The sequence below is a fragment of the Pinus tabuliformis genome, chromosome 7 (genome assembly GCF_031772625.1).
Source record: "Pinus tabuliformis cultivar Carrire ecotype Pingquan chromosome 7, CPIR1, whole genome shotgun sequence".
Lineage (NCBI taxonomy): Eukaryota > Viridiplantae > Streptophyta > Pinopsida > Pinales > Pinaceae > Pinus > Pinus tabuliformis.
Window position 1 is genome coordinate 204462397 of NC_142293.1, and position 15448 is coordinate 204477844.

Consider the following 15448-nt stretch of genomic DNA (forward strand, 5'->3'; position numbering starts at 1 on the left):
TTTGATGGACTTGTGGAAGGGAATGATGAGACCATTACCTTGTGAAGATAATGCTAATATTGTTGCAGCCTTTCGACTGATGCAATACTGTGCATATTGCTCATATTGCTGCAGTTTTTCAATTGATGCAATAATGTTCATATTGTTGCAGCCTTTGTGTTTTGTTTTTGATGGATTTGTGAAAGGGATTGATGAGACCCTTACCTTGTGAAGTTGTAATAACACATTTTGGATATCAACCTGATACGAGGCTTCAACGGCATGCCATTGGTAGTTGCAGAGGTTTTATGCTATTTACACCACTCATGCTTATATCAACTTAAATGCTATTTACAAGACTTGCATGCTTATATCAACGTTGCAGAGGTTTTATGCTATTTACAAGACTCATGCTTATATAAACTTAAATGCTATTTACAAGACTCGCATGCTTATATCAATGTTGCAGAGGTTTTATGCTATTTACAAGACTAATGCTTATATCAACTTAAATGCTATTTACAAGACTCGCATGCTTATATCAACTTAATAGGAGATGTTTTATGCTATTTTATATCAACTTAATAGGAGGCTTCTTTATGCTATTGGTAGTTGAACAAGTTTTATGCTATTAGATGTTTTATGCTATTTATAGGACTCACACACTTAGAGGCTTCTTTATGCCATTGGTAGTTGAAAAAGTTTTATGCTATTAGATGTTTTATGCTATTTACAAGACTCGCACACTTGCTTCTTTATGCTCTTGGTAGTTGCACATGTTTTATGCTATTTACCAGAACTACCAAGTTTATCTTATTTACAAGACTCGTATGCTTATAGCAGTTGTAAATATTTACGAACTCATGAATATGAGTGGATATCCTATTGTAAATTGGTAGACTGCCATCACTGTTTTGCTATAAAGCAATCAGATAAGGTCCTTGTTAGAATATGATTAGCAGTGAAACTAGTGAAATTAAAAAACTATTCAATTGGAAGTTTTGATACCATCTATATGTCCGATAAGGTCCTTGTTAGAATATGATTAGCAATCAAACTAGTGAAATTAAAAAATTGTTGAATTGGAAGTTTTGATGCCATTACATGTTTGCTAGGGAACATTTTGATTTAACTATCTACGAATGCATGAGTATGAGTGGATATATTATTGTAAATTGGAAGATTGTCATCATTGTTTGCTAAGAAGCAATTAGATAAGGTCCTTGTTAGAATATGATTAGCAGTCAAACTAGTGAAATTAAAAAATTCTTCAATTGGAAGTTTTGATACCATCTACATGTCTGCTATGGAACATTTTGATTTATTACATTGTTTCCTCTTCTCCATTTGTTAAGTCCTGTTTTATAGCATACACAACTTTATTCGACACACTCCAAATGGAAATAATGTTGAAAGTTTGAAAACCGGGAAGCTTTTGATACCATCTACATGTCCGCAATGAGATTTTTTGATTTACTACATTGTTTTCAAAAGGAAATAACGTCCTTGCAATGAGACATTTTGATTTACTACATTGTTTTCAAATGGAAATAACATCTTGTGCTCAATGACCTTTTAGTCGATGTTATTATAGGTTGACACATAATTTTAATTGATGAAACATTGATTACTTATTGATAGGGTTTAACAAGATTTTTTATTGATCATGAAATTCTTCTAAATATATGGAAAAACAGAGCTAAATTTCATGATCATGAATCAATTTCTTCTAAATATATGGAAAAACAGAGCTAAATTTCATGATCATGAATCAATGCTTTCACTGGCATTTATTTTCATTTCTGGCTTCATTTTTCAAAAATTGATATAAAACAAATTATATGAGAGGTATGAATTCATTTTTCAAAAAATCATATAATTTGGTATAAATTTTATTACTTATTACTTATGATAGGATTATTACTTATTACTTATTGATAAAATGTCATTCATTCATGAGATGCAATGGAAAACTGCCCTATGTTTCACCTAGTAAGATCAAAAGGTTGGTGCGGTGGCACATCGAGGTAAGTGAGCACTTACCCCTACGGGAGTGGGAGATCCATGCAACGATATCATCTCTCTCTCTACCTTCAAATTTTTCATCATTATCATAAACAGTGGCATCTACAGTTCTGCAAGCTGGGCATTTTTCAAAAGCATCAGATACACCAATGATTGCAAGGATCATGTTAGCTTTGACATGCTCAAAAAGCTTTTGTATAATAACAAATGCTCCTCATGGAATGGAAGGCATAACATATCTAAGGTTCGTTGATGAAAATTGGTCATGCCAAAACATTGAAGGACTTCCCCTTCCTTTCTGCCATGATTAGCAGGTTCATTCATGTCATAAAAATGCAAATTCAAAGGTGATGTATTCTATTCATTTACAAGAAAAGTGGAGTTTGGATGGTTAGTTTTTTTCCCCTGTGCCAATGGTAAGAAGAAATTGGGAAAGTCCAAATAGGGTTGTAAGATGAAAAAACAATTTTATTGGTCTTCAAAGAAGGGCAAACCATAACTGGGTATGAAGAGCAATCTTCAAGTTGGAAGTTGGCATTGAACCAGATAACAATCTCAATCGGGAACCAGCTCAAACTTTGGCACCCAAATTCTAGGGGGGGGGGTTTCTTTAAGCAAGGATTATCCTCTAATGATTTGATTTGTTTGACTCAAGACACTTAATTAGTATAAAAAGGTTGTCATGAAGTAAAACATCTCCTCTATATAAATTTTTGAAATACAAAGAACACTACTTTTTTTTGTTCTTCTTATAGTCTATCAAAATATTTTTTGAATCCCTCAACCAATATCCACCGATGATCAGAAAGACAAAAAATTACACTTACTATCTAAACATAATATTTTCACAATGATGATACTCTTATGCCAACATGATTTGCCTATAAGGTTTTAAAATCCCCTTTCAATAAAGATGGGATGCCAGTGAAGTGAATGTGGGCTAGTTTTTAATTCGCACAACACATAGTATCCCTATATCCAACTAGCTAGCATGATTTTCCTATAAGGTTTCAAAATCCCTTTCAAAAATGCAAAGTAGACTAAACAAAAGGCTAGGTATAAAGAGTAGGAGAAAATTTTTACACCTTTTGTTTCTTGTTATCATTGTAAATAATGTGTGCATGAAAATGGTATATCATGTAAAGAGAAATATTTTGCAATATTTGAATGATGATACTTTTATGTCAGCTTGATTTTACTATAAGGTTCCAAAATCCCTTTCAAAAATGCAACGCAAATTCAATAGAAGGCATTGTATAAAGGGCATGAGAAAAAAATTAATTATTTGTTTTTGTTTTGTTTTTGTTTTTGGTTGCAAATAATCTCAATGCATATGAGAATGGTAATACCATGTAAAGAGAATATCTTTGCAATATTTGAATAATGATGCTCTTATACAATGTTATGCATTGTAGAATAATAATATTTCAATATATTCTCATTATAATTATAATTATTATTCTCTAATTTGAGCTACTTATTAATTTCTCTTGAAATTATGTAGAGGAAATAGAATCTATTTATTCTTTAAAAAGAAATCACTACTCAACTATTAGCAATGTTAAAAGCTTACATGATTGCCAATAGCATTTGGATGTCTTAATTATTGTAAATAGTTATTATTATTGAATATTATTTGTAATTTTATTATATAATATTAACTATGTAGCGGAAACATTTTAGCTTTATATCTAATGTTTATCTTTCTATGAATTTTATGTTTTGAATTTGAATTTTGTTAAGTGAGCCATTTAAGAGATGCATCACAACAATTTTATATTAGATTTTTACAATTAGTTTGAGTTGCGTGGTCCATAATAATATTGTATTTTGCAATGGATTAGAATGTTTGTTGAATTGATCTATCAAGTCAACATTGTACCTTATAATAGACATTTCATTTCTTCAAAAACTAAAGTTAATATTTTAATATTGTACCTTATAATGGACATTCCATTTCTTCAAAAACTAAAGTTAATATTTTAATAGTAAGTATGCATATTAATGTTTTGTAATCAACCTATTAAATTTATAAATGCATTTCAAAAATGTCATTTCAACTTTAATCATAAATTGAACAACTAAAATTTATTGATAATTGAAAAATGTTTGATATAACCAAATGAAAAGTATTTATTAATAACACATTAAAATGACATTAATAGATAAATATCAAAACTATGATGTTTTGAATAGATGAATACCAAAATTATGATTGCAAATGTTCCATGTGCATGAATTTCATTTCTTCTAGTATTGGCTTATCCCCAGATCCATAACCAATATTTGTTTTAAATAAGTTTAGTCTTTAATACCACTACCACAATGTCCCTTTAAGGAAACCTTTTCTAAAATTATTGTTTCATTCACCATGTTTGGTCACATTATTGCATTGTACACTATTTTCAAAATGATTATGTTTAGCCAACCACAACCTATCAACTTGTTTATTGGGTCACTATTGTAATGCCTTACCATGTTGCAATTGATAGCATGCATATATTTTTGTCATATAAGTAATAGCCTGAACGTCATTTGAAAATGAGATTGTTTATTAAGAATGACTAACACAAACCTTCTTTAGCACAAAACAATAGGGATTAAGGAGTACAACTATCTAAAAAATATATATTGTCAACCAAATGGAAACTCCAATAGGGATAAACTTTTTGGACTTTTCAGTTTTATATGTTTCAACTCTCTCCATTTGAGATCCATGAAAATGGAATGTTAATATTAAAATGAAAACTAAAACCCAAACATTTTGAAGAGCTTAGAATATTTATTTTTCTACTTCGTTTGGTTTTTATAAATCACTTTAGCAAACAAAGCTAAATTGCAACTTGTTGTAAAATGAAAACTAAAACCCAAACATTGTATGCAACTCGCATATCCAATTTAACATTAGGCATTAAGCAATACAACTATCTGAAAAATATAGGCAATCAAATGAAAATTCCAATACAAACAAACTTCTTTAGACTTTTGGTCTCCTCCTTACATTGGCTTTAAGATTTTGTTAATTTTTTTTAATTTCAGTAGCTTATCCAATTTGACAATAGGGACTAAGGATTACAACTATCTAAAAATATATAGTCAACCAAATGGCTTATCCAATTTAACAATAGGGATTAAGGATTACAACTATCTAAAAAAAAAATAGTCAACCAAATGGAAACTCCAATAGGGATAAACTTTTTTGGACTTTTCAGTTTTATATGTTTCAACTCTAGAGCTTAGAATATTCATTTTCCTACTTTGTTTGGTTTTTATAAATCACTTTAGCATGCAAAGCTAAATTGCAACTTGTCCTAAAATGAAAACTAAAACCCAAACATTTTGAAGAGCTTAGAATATTCTTTTTTCTACTTTGTTTGGTTTTTATAAATCACTTTAGCAAGCAAAGCTAAATTGCAACTTGTCGTAAAATGAAAACTAAAGCCCAAACATTGTATGCAACTCCCATATCCAATTTAACATTAGGCATTAAGCAATACAACTATCTAAAAAATATAGTCAATCAAATGAAAAATCCAATACAGACAAACTTTGTCCCCTCCTTACATTGGCTTTAGGATTTTTCTATTTTTTTTTAATTTCAGTACAACCATCTGAAAAATATAGTCAATCGGATGAAAACTCCAATACAAACTCCAATATAGACAAACTTATTTAGACTTTCGGTAAGAATATATAATGATTTCCAGAGAACTATTGAAAACTCCAATACAAACTCCAATATAGACAAACTTATTTAGACTTTTGGTAAGAATATAAATGATTTCCAGAGAACTATTGAACCATCCCAAGTGGGAAGAAGATGAATGATATTATTGAACCATCCCAAGTGGGAAGAAGATGAATGATATTCTTAAAAGGGAATTTCCACAATGCATTATATAAATATAAAGAATGAATGGAACCAAAGAACACTAGTCAGTCTTCAATATTCATTGAATGTTGCATCCAATGAGCTTTACAAAATGAACTTAGAATTTTTTTATGGAAACAATATCCACATGTAGACTGTTGACCAGCAGATGATGGAAATAGCCGCCATAAGATAAGTCCATAAGAAAAGCACAGAGCACTCTTGTTCCCCCACATTGAATAATTGTGACATTGTTCCTGCATTAACACAAATTCACCTCCTCTTAGCCAGAAAGAACTCATATGCTTAAAGACTAGAAAATTAGAAATATATATTGACCAAACTAGAATTGTTTGCATGATATAAGTTGCTTGATTTTGGTGTAACCTGATAGTTCTTAATTTCTATAATTTTCAGTCTTTGATCAAATAATAAAACAACAATGACTAGTTGCTTGATTTTGGTGTAACCTGATAGTTCTTAATTTCTATAATTTTCAGTCTTTGATCAAATAATAAAACAACAATGACTAGAACATGTCCCATTGTTGGGACTTCCTAAAATTAACAAAAAAAATTGAGCTGTCAAAGTAACTATTAGGATAGTTGAAATGAAAATATTATGATGAATTGGAAAAATCATGTGATTAAAATTGGATGTACAGTTGAGATATGTGAACCATGCTACTCACCAATATTCATAGCTGGTGGGACTGCGTATTGGATCATCATAACAAAGTGATACAATGGATCTTCTGGAAATAACCCAAGATCGGATGCTCCTTTAACTACGAATATTCCAATCAATGGAAGTAATACGAGCTTCACACAGATAACCAGTACAATAATCACAGGACTTAGCTTTGAAGAGCTTAAACCTGTAAAGATAGCCATGCATTGGATTATACATCATTTAGCAATGAAAAGGAAAAGGAAATATATGACCGTTCATCATAATGCATTATTACGATCAACAAAATCAAAAGCTTTCACATCCAGCCTAAACAACAGTGCTACATTCCAACTATAAATATTTTCAAGACGAATATAGAGTACATTTGACTAAATTTCCTCCCAATACAAGGGTGATGCCTGGGATGGTTCCATCTCTACACCAAAGATAGACAATCAGAAATTTAGTTGTGTAAATTCCTGATTCTAGCATTTCATATTGGTTCCCAACAACCGAATATCAATCAATTCTGAAATGGTCAGAAACAAATATACTTGATGAAAAAGCTGAGAAAAAGGAAAGTAAGCTGATTCAAGAACTGAATGCTTATGTTTTTCAACGATACATTCAACCATGACCTATCGGAGGTAGCAACTATAATGTTCACTTATTATTATAAAATAAAATTCAACATTACACAAGATGTACTAAAGATTGATCATAGAGATGCATACCCCAGTAAAGAAATGGAGTCTTGGATTACTCGAAGAGGAGAAGATACACCAACAAGTAAAGCCTTTGCTTGTGGGATTGCTCCAACAATAAATCCTGCAACCTGCAATAACCAATAGAATATCAGACTAGAACACAAAAACATGAATCAACTTTTACTTGAAACATATATATCTAGATTCCCAAACAAACTTATTTAGACTTTTGGTTTCCTCGTATCAGACTAGAACACAAATACATGAATCAACTTTTATTTGAAACATATATATCTAAATTCCCAAACAAACTTATTTAGACTTTTGGTCTCCTCCTTACATTGGCTTTAGGATTTTTATTTATTTATTTATTTAAATTTCAGTAGCTTATCCAATTTAACAATAGGGATAACGAGTACAACTATCTAATATATATATATATATATATTCAACCAAATGGAAACTCCAATATTGGCTTTAGGATTTTGTTTTTTTTTTGGTTTTTTAATTTCAGTAGCTTATCCAATTTAACAATAGGGATAAGGAGTACAACTATCTAAAAATATATATAGTCAACCAAATGGAAACTCCAATATTGGCTTTAGGATTGATTTTTATTTTTTATTTTTTATTTTTTATTTTTATTTATTTATTTTTATTTATTTTATTATTTATTTATTTATTTTATTTATTTATTTTTATTTATTTATTATTTATTATTATTATTATTATTATTATTTTTATTTTTTATTTTTTATTTTTTATTATTTTTTATTTTTTATTTTTTTTATTTTTATTTTTTATTTTATTTTTATTTTTATTTTTATTTTTATTTTTATTTATTTATTTATTTATTTTTTATTTATTTATTTTATTTTATTATTTTATTTTTATTTATTTTATTTTATTTTTATTTATTTATTTATTTATTTTTTTTTTGCAGTAGCTTATCCAATTTAACAATAGGGATAAGGAGTACAACTATCTAAAAATATATATAGTCAACCAAATCGAAACTCCAAACTTTTTTGGACTTTTCAATTTTATATGTTTCAACTCTCTCCATTTGAAATCCATGAAAATGGAATGTTAATATAAAATGAAAACTAAAACCAAACATTGTAACTTCACTATGAGTAATCTCATTATTTCTCTAAACTTCATCTTAATCTCATTATTTCTCTAAACTTCATCTTAATCTCATTATATCGCTAAACTTCATCTTAAGTAGTATAAAAAGGTTGCCATGAAGTAAACAATCTCCCCTATATAAATTTTTGAAATACAATGAACAATAAGTTTCTTTCGTTCTTCTGACAGTGTATCAAAATATTTCTCGGACCCCTCAACCAATATCCACCAATGCTCAGAAGAACCATGCAATCGATCCTTCTAGATAAATTCTGGAAATATTACCAGTTCAACCTGTGACATAGTTCGTGTGATTGGACTTCTATTTGTAGACAAATGAATAAATGGAAAGCTTTTCAGACACTACTTTATCATTTCCCCCCCAGGAAAATAGCTGATCAAAGCACCAATCTTCCCATTTTCTAGAGACAATCTAACTGAGGATATCTCTGGAGAGAGATCCTTCTATAATTGATGAGGCCAAACCGGCCGATCCACAACTTTGAAAAATCATAATAAAAGAGCAGTCATTGTACACCAATAATCATCTGTCCCGTCATCTTAGGCGTCCATTCGTAAGGAATTCCAACAAAATTAAGGCACGCCTCAATTTGATGTATTACTAGAAGTCTATTGGACCTATAAGTAAGCTATAAGCTATGAGCTATGCGGCAGATAAGGAAATTTATTTTTCCGCAGACAAGTTGTCGCACTGAGAAGTTATCGGGCATATAAGCACGACTCTCCTTGTGCCTCGCGAGGATTCGCCTCTGTTACCAAGTTCGTCATAGGTGGGGAAGTCAGGGTCCCCTTTCATTAGTACATAAATCTTTCAGCAATATCTCAATCGCCATTGTTGGAACAGGCGTCCGGGATCACATATTAGTGCATGATGCTGCTGGTTTGGATCGAGAGGAAGCGCTTCGTCCCTGTTAACAGAGCAAGCACCTCATAGTCCGCTCTAGGCTAATCTATGAAAATATGCACCGTTGGATCACGAAAATTTGGGTCGTCAGATCTCGGCCAATCTGCGCCGTTGGATCTGGAAAATATGGGCCGTCCAATGTCAGGCGATATGGGCTGCCGGATCCGGAAAATTTGAGCCGCAGATCTAGGCTGTTTAATATGCACAAATTTAGGCCGTTAGATCTTGTAGATCTAGGCCATCCAATATACACAGATCTGGGCCATTGGATCTAAAAACTATGTGCCGTCCGATTTGGACCATCGGATTTTGGCAAATCTGGACCGTCCAATATCATCAAATTTGGGCCGTCAGATCTTGGCAGATCAGGGCCATTAGATATCGGTCGATCTGGTCCGTCCAATATCAAGTGGTATGGGCCGTCGGATCTGAAAAATCTGAGCTGTAGATCTTGCAGATCTAGACCGTTCAATATGCACAGATTTGGGCCGTCAGATCTTACGGATCTAGGTCGTCCAATCTACACAAATCTGGACCGTCAGATGTCGACAGATCTGGGTCGTCCGAATGAGTAGATCTGGACCGTTGGATCTAAAAACTGTGTGCCATCCAATTTGGCCAATTTGGACCGTCGAATTTTGGGAGATCTGGGCCGTCCGATTTTGGCAGATCTGGACCGCCCAATATCGTCAAATCTGGCCTGTCAGATTTGGCAGATATGAGCTATCAGTTTTGGGTTGATCTGGGTCGTTGATCTACGCATATCTGGACTGTCAAATATCGACAAATCTGATCCGTCGGCTCAAGAAGATCTGGGCCATCAGATAATGGCAGATCTGGACCCTCGGATCTCGGGCAATATGGACCATCGGATCTTCAAAATCTGGCCGCTTATCTCAGGCATATAAGCAGTGTTTCCTTTCAGTGGAGAAGTTATCAGAGTAAAAGTAGATTATCACCAATAGGTTATCCAATAAATATTATATGTTATCACTGATAGGCTATCCAATACAGATCTGGTATCAGTGATAGGTTATCCAATACAAATAGGCTATCATTGATAGCTTATCTAATACTGATAGGATATCAAATACCGATACGGTATCAGCAATAGGCTATCAAATACCGATACGGTATCAGTATAATATGAAAGGGTATCAATGATAGGCTATCAAATACCAATATGGTATCAACATAATCTGATAGGGTCTCGACGATAGGCTATCAAATACCGATAGGGTATCAGCATAATCTGATAGGGTATCAACGATAGGCTATCAGCATAATCTGATAGGGTCTCAACGATAGGCTATCAAATACCGATAGGGTATCAAATACCTATAAGGTATCAAATACCGATAGCGTATCAGCATTATTCGATAGGGTATCAACGATAGGCTATCAAATACTGATAGCGTATCAACATTATCCGATAGGGTATCAACGATATGCTATCAAATACCGATAGGGTATCAACATTACCCAATAGGGTATCAACAATAGTCTATCAAATACCGATAGCATATCAGCATTACCCAATAGGGTATCAATAATAGGCTATCAAATACCGATAGCATATCAGCATTATCCAATAGGGTATCAAATACCCCGATAAATTATCATCATAATCTGATAAGCTATCAACAATAAATTATCACCATAATCCGATAAGATATCAGCAATAAATTATCACCGTAATCCAATAATCTATCATATAATCGATATAGCGTATCAGCATTATTTGATAGGGTATCAACGATAAGCTATCAAATACTGATAGCATATCAGCATTATCCGATAGGGTATCAATGATATGTTATCAAATACCAATAGGGTATCAGCATTACCCAATAGGGTATCAACAATAGGCTATCAAATACCGATAGAATATCAGCATTATCCAATAAGGTATCAACAATAGGCTGTCAAATACAGATAGCATATCAGCATTATCCAATAGGGTATCAAATACCCCGATAGATTATCATCATAATCTGATAAGCTATCAACAATAAATTATCACCATAATCCGATAAGATATCAGCAATAAATTATCACCGTAATCCGATAATCTATCATATAATCGATATGCTGTCAGAGATAAGCTATCATATAATCAATAGGCTATTAGATATAAACTATCAAATACCGATAAGCTGTCACATAATTGATAGGCTGTCATAGATAAACTATCAAATACTGATAAGCTATCACATAATCGATAGGCTTTCAGAGATAAACTATCAAATACCGATAAGTTATCCCATAATCCGATAGGATATCATCAATAGGCTATCAAATCCCGATAAGGTATAAGGCTATCAAATAGCTCGATAACCTATCAACTACAGATAGAGTATCATCATAAACTATCAAATGTAGACAGGGTATCAGCGATAGATTATATAATAAGCTATCAAATACAAAGAGGGTATCAACGATAGGCTATGAACGATGGGTTCAACTTAGCCGCTAAATAATTTATTCGTCGAAATGACCAAACTTCCATTGGGCGCCAAAATGAACAAACTTCCATCGGGAACAAGTTGCATATACATTTCCGCCTCTGCATTTGTATTTTATTTTGGCTCATTCGAGTTCCTTTTCTTCTACAAAACGCCATGAAGCTCTGGAAACCCTAGCTCTGACCAATCTTAGCTCAAAGTTTTCCCTACCTTTGTGAAGCCCTTGCTCTATGATGATGATCCCAAACTCAGTGATGGTGAATCATTTGTTCCGCGTCGGTGATCCCTAGTTCTGTTGGCATGTTGGTGCCAGAGTTTTTTGGATTTTGGCTTCTGGGTTTTCGGTGGATGTAGGCTTGTGAGAATCCTACCTCAAATCAATGACCGGTTTGTGAGAAGCCTAGCTTAGTCTTTTGGCATGGAGAGCTTCGTCGAAAACCGAAGTGATGGCCGCTGAAAACGCTAGCTCTGAGTTTCCCTTCCTCTGCGGAACGCTTGCTCTGTGATGGTACTCACTGGACGTTTGCCCTTTACATGGGTAATCCCTTCTCCACTTATGTAATCTCCACTTATGTAATCTCATGTTATAACCAAATCGTGCTTCCATGACCAACACATATGCTATGTTCAATGCATAATTTTTGGCATTTTGTCGAAAATATCTTACAAACTACAATTCTTTCTATGTAGTTAGCTTCCAAAAACACATGATCTCCAGGTTTGAGCTGAAATTCTACACATATGCCCATCTACTTGAGGTGGCCTTAATGCCTACCTATACATGACAATGAGGTGGTATTTAATATATAAATACCTGTCAAATGATACCATCCTGTTCTTCCGAGTTTTATTCTTTGCATTTAATGGTTTTTCGAGCTATTTTTAGGTACATTGTCGTTCCAACTAATTTGTTATAGTCGGATTTCGAGACATTCTTGGAGCGCCTTTTAATTGAAGTACATTTTTTATTTTATTTTTTTTCAAATAAAAGAGGTTTGCAAGTTATGGAATTTGATCCCTTTGGGTGCTTGTCGCCCATGGAAACGCGTTGGGGTGGGGCGAGGAGGGCCAGGTCGAGTGGTGTGTGGGCGCTCAAGCACATGGGCCATGCCAGAAAAGCTGTTGTGACTGCCCGTGTGTCCTCTGCATGTTCATGCAACCATTTTTCGGGCACTTCCTCGTGCCTTTGTTTGGGGCATGTGCCCATGGAAACCCCAAATATATTTCGGGCAGGTTGGCGCCCATGGAAAAACATTCGGGTGGGTTTGGTCATGTCACTTATGGGCACTCGAGCACACGAGGTCGTTTTAGAAATGCTAAGTTGTGACCACCTATGTACCTTGTGCTCATTCGTGCAGCGCGTTTGTCGGGCGCTCCCTCGTGCCTTCGTTCAAGTTGGGCGCCCATGGAAACCCCAAATATCTTTCAGCGGGTCGAGTCGTGTCATGTATGGGTTCCCATGGAAACTCATTCAGGCGGGTACGGTCGTGTCACTTGTGGGCATCAGAGCACATGGGGTCGTGCCAAAAATACTAAGTTGTGACCACTCGTGTGACTTGTGCTTGTTCGTTCGGCCCGTTGTCGGGCACTCCCTCATGTGGTAAGGGTTGTGCATAATACTATGAAGTATAGCTTGGTATGCTTACAAGCTTGAAACCACTGCAAATGTTAATATTGAATTCTAGCACACACACACAATATATATATATAAATATATATATATATATATATATATATATTGTCGTCCCCAATTCATCGTCCACTGAAAAAGTTGGGGGTGTGCTCTAGCCGTTCTGGGGATGTGTCCTACATAACCGTCGTTCCCCCATCCCCAAAACCAAAGCAACATAATTTTTAATAGTATTTCAAAACCCATTTTGTGGATTGTTCAAAAATTAGTTCCAGAGCTTAGGGCTTCTGCGACACTCTAGTCATGTGGTTCCACACCTATGGAGAGACCGGATTCTGTATTCCTCGGGGATGGTTGTCTTTTTCAGGAATAATTCCAAGATTCAAGGGGTCACAGCAAGAGCGCAGAGACAAGACAAAATCACTAGAAAAGAAAAATCATTGACGGCTCGCATGGAGAAAACTACTCTTACGTTGGGGGTCGACATGGATTTGGATCGTATGGAGGCCTCTCCAGAAAGGCCTTGATTGGTAATTTTATCTCCTTACAAACCAACTCATGAGTTGGGTTACACGGTCCTCGAAACCCTTACTTGGTTACACCTTGTGTGTGTGTGTCTCCTTGTCAACAATTGGATACACTTCCACTTTCTAGCAGAGAATCACTTAGCGCTGATTTTACACAAAAACTGGGTGATTAGCAGTGGGAACTTATGGTTTAAGAGGTGGCATGTGGATTTTGACCCCCTCACTTAGAAACCTAAAACCCAAAACCTATGGGTAAACTTGTGGCTTTTCCTTTGCAGTTCCAGAAGAGGCAGATTATTATCAAGGTGGCTAATGTGATTGGCAAATTCATTTTCTTTGACAACTTGGTCTTGGTAAGGTTTGACAAGCAGATTCTTCGAGTTTTGGTGGAGTGTGTTGTCACATTCGATCTGCCAAGGGAGATTGAAATTACACATGGGAAGACATTTCATCGGCCTTTGGACTATTGAAGAGTCTTGTTCAGATGTATTGTATGTTGTCTTAAGGCTTCTTGCCCTAATTTTTTAAGTCAAAATCGAGCGATCAAACTCTATGGTGGACCTTCTTCCTGTTAGGTTCCTATACCAATAGGTTTCATGTTTCATGATTGACTATGGAAGTGCCAAATATGTTCATCTTTTCATGCTGCAAAGGTTCCATATTTTGTAAAGAGTTAGAGAGAATTAAAAAATGTAAAGAGGGTATGCCCTAAAAGAAAAATCAAAGGGCAAGAAAAATGAATTGGTCAGAAAAAATAACAGAAATGAACCCCAAACCAAAAGACCAGGAAAGTGTGCTAGCTCAAGTGCCACTACTGTTCCATTTTTGAAGAACTTCAAGTCATGAGTGATTTACTCACATTTGATGGATGGTCCAACAGCTCAATCTGGGCCAATCCATATTTGAATTTACTGTTGTAGAATAGAGAATAAATATCTGTCCAAACAGCTCAAGCTTGGCAGATGAGTAGACAGGTAGAGAAAGTAAAGGAGCCCAACTGCTTAATCTGGGCCCTTGGAAGAAATAAGGGTAGACTTAGATAGGAGGGCAGTCAAAAGAAAAGAGGAACTTCAGGGTTTGCTAGTTCAAGTGCACCCAATCCAAAGGAAGAAAAAAATGTTAGGTGTATTAGGCTGGGTAGGTAGTTTGAGGTTGCAGAAGCAAGGTTATGATCATTTATTGTCTTGTCAAAGAAGACTCATATCATCAGTGACATAAGCACTAAGGCAGTTGTTGGACTGAAAAACAATGGAAGCATGACTAATTCCCCTCCATTTCCCCATAAATCTTTGACTAACATCCCCTCAAGGACCTTGGGATCTGCCCAAATAGTCCTATTTCTCTTCATTCTATGAGAAATTCTAAGTTAAACTCTCGGTTTACTTAGTGGAAGAAGCCACATTTCTTGTGTAAATTTTTTTATTTCTCCTAAACACCCTAAAGCCTAGGTGATTCAATGTCATGCACCTAGCGCTTTTCCCTTCACATTCATATTAATATTCTAACTTTAATATAT

At 34.3% G+C, this 15448-nt stretch overlaps 1 protein-coding gene across 1 annotated transcript in view; it reads right to left on the reverse strand.

Annotated features, from left to right (window-relative positions):
* Nucleotides 1-6004: 6004 nt before the first annotated feature.
* LOC149246569 (protein PIN-LIKES 7-like) overlaps nucleotides 6005-15448 on the reverse strand; it is a 33189-nt gene continuing 23745 nt past the window's right edge. Inside the window, exons 3-6 of the mRNA XM_089441849.1 lie at nucleotides 7282-7382; nucleotides 6931-6983; nucleotides 6567-6752; nucleotides 6005-6132 (exon numbers count right to left, since the gene is read on the reverse strand). Coding sequence (XP_089297975.1) covers nucleotides 6005-6132; nucleotides 6567-6752; nucleotides 6931-6983; nucleotides 7282-7382 — 468 coding nt within the window. The remainder of the gene's footprint in view (nucleotides 6133-6566; nucleotides 6753-6930; nucleotides 6984-7281; nucleotides 7383-15448) is intronic.